Source organism: Callospermophilus lateralis, chromosome 2 (genome assembly GCF_048772815.1).
Source record: "Callospermophilus lateralis isolate mCalLat2 chromosome 2, mCalLat2.hap1, whole genome shotgun sequence".
Taxonomy (NCBI): Eukaryota; Metazoa; Chordata; class Mammalia; order Rodentia; family Sciuridae; genus Callospermophilus; species Callospermophilus lateralis.
The window spans coordinates 98720074-98724989 of record NC_135306.1 but is presented as its reverse complement, the minus strand read 5'-3'; the positions used below and the strand labels follow the sequence as shown (position 1 = coordinate 98724989).

Below are 4916 nucleotides of genomic sequence, written 5' to 3'. Positions count from 1 at the left end.
CCAAAGACAATTTTTTCCAGTGACAAAAGTCCATGTTAAAATGAAAGTCACATTTTTTCTCCTTAGTAAAATCAAAATGAAATTATGGTTTCTCCCTGATCCTATCTAAAGCTCCTAACTTCTTCAAAGAAACTTTAAAAAGTATCTCTTTTGATCTGTCCTTAAGACTTTTGATGATTTAGCCTGTTCCCATCAACATTGCATAACCTCAAATAATCATATTCAAGATTCCAAATGAGCTCCTATCTGGCTTCCATATGCCAGATTAATATAAATGCACCATGTGTGCTAATACAATAGCCTTGTAGAGCTTTGTGATTTGTAGGATCACAGTTATGAGGCTCAAGGGTCCTTGTGCTGGTAGACTTTGAAGGGTCTTTCATACTCCTAAACCGTGATTATGTTGTAATACTTATAGTCACTAGACATCTAGAAGACTTTGCTTTACTCCCATTAAAAAGCCACTGCTACATTTTGGTGTCATCTGTCTCATCGACTTCTGACAATATGAAATTGGGGTTGTCATAGCCTTTCTTCATCCTGGTTCTAGCATCTCTCTCATTGTAAAGGCACATGGCACAGTGAGGGGTCTCCACTTCCACTGTCTTGCTAAAGTTATGGAAGTCCACTCGGTATTTCCCTTCCTTGGTCTTGGATACTATGGGAACAAAACGGTAGCCCCAAAGCACCTCCTCTGGGACATAGGATGTCCGGACTTGGCAGGTGGCACTGGTTGATTCCACTGTACCATCTAAAAATACCACTAATTCAAAGTCCTGCTGGGGAAGAGTTTCTGCTGCCATGTGGAAGAAAGGGCTGTTGTGATCAATGACGTGGTAAATTGTCAATGGGGAGATGAAGAATAAATTTTCATTGCCAGCATCGACTACAAAGTTGATATTGATCTGATCCAAAATAATGGTCTCCCCTTCAGGAGTGACTGTGGTCTTCAGAAGCTTGCCATATATGTGACTTCCAATAAGGAGGCTCTTTCTAAGATTAGCCACTCGGATTAAGAGGCAAAGCTTCCCACCCCGCTTGCTGATCACTGCATTCTTGCTGAAGGTAATGGTCTTGGCACGCTTTTTGGGTCTGGAGATCTTGGCTAAGATGGCACCACACATGAAAGAGTTGATGATAACTCCAAGAATAGATTGGAAGATAAGCAGAAAAATGGCAGTGGCACATTGTTCTGTCACACACCTGAATCCATATCCAATGGTCACTTGAGTTTCCAGAGAAAACAGAAAAGCTGAGGTCATGCCATTAATGTTCTCCACACAGGGGGTGTGATTGTCAGAAGGATGGAACTCTGGGAGGTCTTTGTGAACGTAAGCTACCACATACCACAGGAGACCAAAGAGGAACCAACTCCCCAAGAAGGCTGTGATGAAAACAGTCATTTTGTATCTCCACTTGAGGTCAAGCACAGTTGTCCAGATGTCCACAAAGAATATAAACCTCGACTGCACATCCACATTGCCAAACTCTATGTTGCACCTTCCATCCTTGGAAACTAGCCTTGACCTCTGCCGAGAATGTGCAAAAAAATGAGTGACAAACCACTTCCGAAGATGTTTGAACATCCTCTCTGTCAAAAATTTGACCTGAAAACACAACAGAGGGAAACAAAAATAAGATTACGTCTGAAGCAGCAATGACTGACTGACTCACATAAAGACAAGTGCATGAAAAGATCATTCAGAAAGGTCTGGTTTACTGGTCATTTGAGCAAGCTGGATACAAGTTTATTCTGGATCCTGCAACACTGTTTCCAATAGAAAATTTTCATAGGAAGACCATATTCCATATTACTTAAATATAAAATTAATTATGGGCCAAAAGAAAGGAAGGGATCCTATGTTTAAGTATTTCTGGACCTCAGTAAGTCACACACTTTAAAAATGTGTGGTCATGGTTGGCTGTAATGACCATTATGACCTGTATTTTTATTTATTTGGTATAATTCTTCATATTACCTCCCCCTTTTCTTTAATTTAGCCTTCTGCTAAGCTATAATTTCTATGAAATTATAAGCTTGAAGCAGTATTTATATTTTTGTGATACACAAAGAAAAAAAGAAATGCTCATCAATATGCTGCCTGCATTGTCTTGAACACTACTTGTCCTGGGACTCATACATCAAGAGCAATCCTGATCCAATTCTGCTCTCTCATTTATCAAATAAACGAGGGACCTGAGACTCAGAACATTTAAATGACTTATCCAAAGTTATATAGCTAACCAGTGGCAGGATAGGACAAGGTCATGAGGAAACGTGTACCACAGTGTGTCTCAGTTATAAAATTTTCTATACTGAACTTATATTACCTTAAAATACTTTAAGCCAAGTACAGTGTGGGTCAGATTTCTTCTTTTTTTTTTTTTTTAATGATCAGTACAATTTAGAATAGAGCTCAGAGCCCACCAGATGATCTCAATCCTGTTCCTTCTCTCTCTCTCCATGGTTTGCCAAGACATCCAGAAGGAATAATAGGAGGGCAATAATCAATATCTCACATTTCCTTCCCTGTTGCAGATTTGCAGGACCAGTGAACACTGATTTAAATAATACTCCATAAAGGTAGAACCCATGTTTAATTCATTCCTAGAGCTGCTACCACAGTCTATGAGCACTTGTTATTTATTCCATCAAAATAAATGGAATAATTTAGTGAATGCATTAAGTTTTCCAAAATACTATCTGCTCCAATGGTTTCTTTTTGATAACATTTTTATGTGACTTCCATTTTACAGTAAAATGGTGAAGGAACTTTCCCCCAAACAGTCAGCAATGGTAAAAATCAGAGGTCACAAACACCAGACTACCTCTTCCCCTACACCAAAGAAAATCAAGGTGTGCCTACTGTGGTTAGCAATGTCTTCATGGTATTTTTCAATAAATGCAAATATGTTTTTAAAATAGATCTCAAAATCCCCCTTCAAAGGTGTATTTATTCATAAAAACTAGGAAGCGAAACCAACTTAATGATACCTTTTCAACAAAAGTGATATTCCACAGTATCTTGTTCATGGCCCTAGCTCAGGTAAATACACAAGAAGCCAGCACCAAGTAGGAGTGGTAAAAAGAAAACCACAGTGTGATTTGAAATGTAAAGGACAAGTTCTAAAGATATAAACAAGAAAGGGCTACCAAGAAAGCAAACAAACCTTCACACATTCAGAGGGCCCCGGCCCAACCCTTCCTGACCTCAAGTCCCCAAAGAGGATTAGGGGATGGTCCCAGGTGAGGCACTTAGCTGGGAAAATAGTCTCCTTCCCTAGTCCCTCTCCTTGCTTTGTACAGGCATCTTTTAACCTGACCTGCCCCCTCTGGGGACTGACTCCCTCTCGCAGGTGCATGGAAGCTCATACTGTTTATAAAGCTCTTTATAGAGCAGATCTCACCTTAAATAATTCTAAAAGTAACATTTGTCAATGGAATCCACATTCACTTTGTCATTCCTTATATTTTCAGAGCTGACCCCTAAAACACTAGCTTCTGGTTTTTCTTCCCCCCACACCCTTCTCCATCAACTTCCATGAGATTCATTTGACTTTCAAGGGTTAAGAATATTTCTGTAAAGTAAAGTACCTTCTGATTCACCTCTTTCATAAGTTTGGGTTTCCATGACTCTATTAATAATAAAACATCATTTGCCTGGACTTATAAAGAAGTGAAACAAAAGCAACCAACCTGTAAAGCTTTCCCCAGATGATCTGCACTTACCAGCATGCTAAACAAATTCCGACCCGAAGCATCCATGGCTGCTCCAGGCAAGGAAGTGGTGGTGTTGAGAACTGGTCTCTGTGCAAGTTGATTTCTTTTAGACCCAGCTTAATTTATCTTAGGTTTTAGCCCAGAGTCTGAGGCTAATTAGCTTCAAAACATTTGGTTCAATAGTAGAGTTGTGTGCTTTAAATCAAGGCAGGTGATTGTTCACAGACCAAGCCCTGAGCTGGGTATATATATTTTTTCAAACTCACATGGTTTGAAATACCGTCATGCTAAGACATGACAAACCACCAGTTAAGGTCCCTGGGCAGCAGGCGTGGACTGCCCACCTCTCCTTTGCCATGCTCCATTGCTCTCCTGCGGTTCTCCCAAGTCATGCCAAGTAACTTCTGGCCTGAAACAATTAACTATCATCATTCTTCTAGCCTATTTAGTCTCTGAAACGTGCTGAGATACTGAATTTTTCCAAGAATTCACAAAGATACAGGTGAATATACAGACATAAACAGGGACATATTCACAAGATCAAAGTAAGATCACACCAGGAAGAAACAAGATACCGTGTTAATCTCTCTATACAAGAGCCACTGTTATGTAAGAAACTGAGATTTAAAAGTAATCTTTATTGTTGGATTTATTCTGGAAAAACTGGCATTTACCAAAGGTGCTTTTTATATGTACTGGATTAGCAATGCTGTTGGTTTATTTGTTCAAAGAGTGAAAAGAATTGTACTAAATGCAAGGACACAGGATAAATTCATCCACTAACCAAACTCGTCATTCACTCAGCAGACCTATTATTGCACATATCCTACTCTGCCTAAACAATGGCATTTAATCCAACCACAGACGGAGCCAATGTGTATTTTATGAACTATGGGGGTGATTAGAAATTGTTCCTGGTATCTGGATTATATAACATGCCAGTTTTTAGGTTCCTTTCTATTGAAATCAGTGAATCTAAATAGCAAGCAAAGGGTTGCACATTAGCTAATATTTATCAAGGTATTCTTGGTAGCCTACAAAACAGGTGGATTACACTATTCCCGCATTTTCTCTAATGCTCCAGCATTCTTGTTGTGTAAATAGTTCATGCTCAGAAAACAGACTTTTTGTACACTTTTCAAACATTGATTGTGTGCTTATTCTGTAGGGTTTCAATGACAGAACTCTTCCTGTT

At 39.2% G+C, this 4916-nt stretch overlaps 1 protein-coding gene across 1 annotated transcript; it reads right to left on the bottom strand.

The window, feature by feature from the left end:
• Nucleotides 1–467: 467 nt before the first annotated feature.
• Nucleotides 468–3766, bottom strand: Kcnj1 (potassium inwardly rectifying channel subfamily J member 1). The gene is made up of 2 exons (XM_076843566.1): nt 3731–3766; nt 468–1607 (listed from the first exon to the last, which is right to left on the bottom strand). The coding sequence occupies exons 1-2, from the start codon at nt 3764–3766 to the stop codon at nt 468–470; spliced, it is 1176 nt and encodes a 391-aa protein (XP_076699681.1).
• Nucleotides 3767–4916: the final 1150 nt, after the last annotated feature.

What these genes read in the sequence shown, in the direction of transcription:
- Kcnj1 (XM_076843566.1), bottom strand. Translation starts at nt 3,766, where the DNA reads ATGGATGCTTCGGGTCGGAATTTGTTTAGCATGCTG. An exon ending in GGAATTTGTTTAGCATGCTG is followed by an intron (nt 1,608 to 3,730) that starts GTAAGTGCAGAT and finishes TTGTGTTTTCAG; the next exon opens with GTCAAATTTTTGACAGAGAG.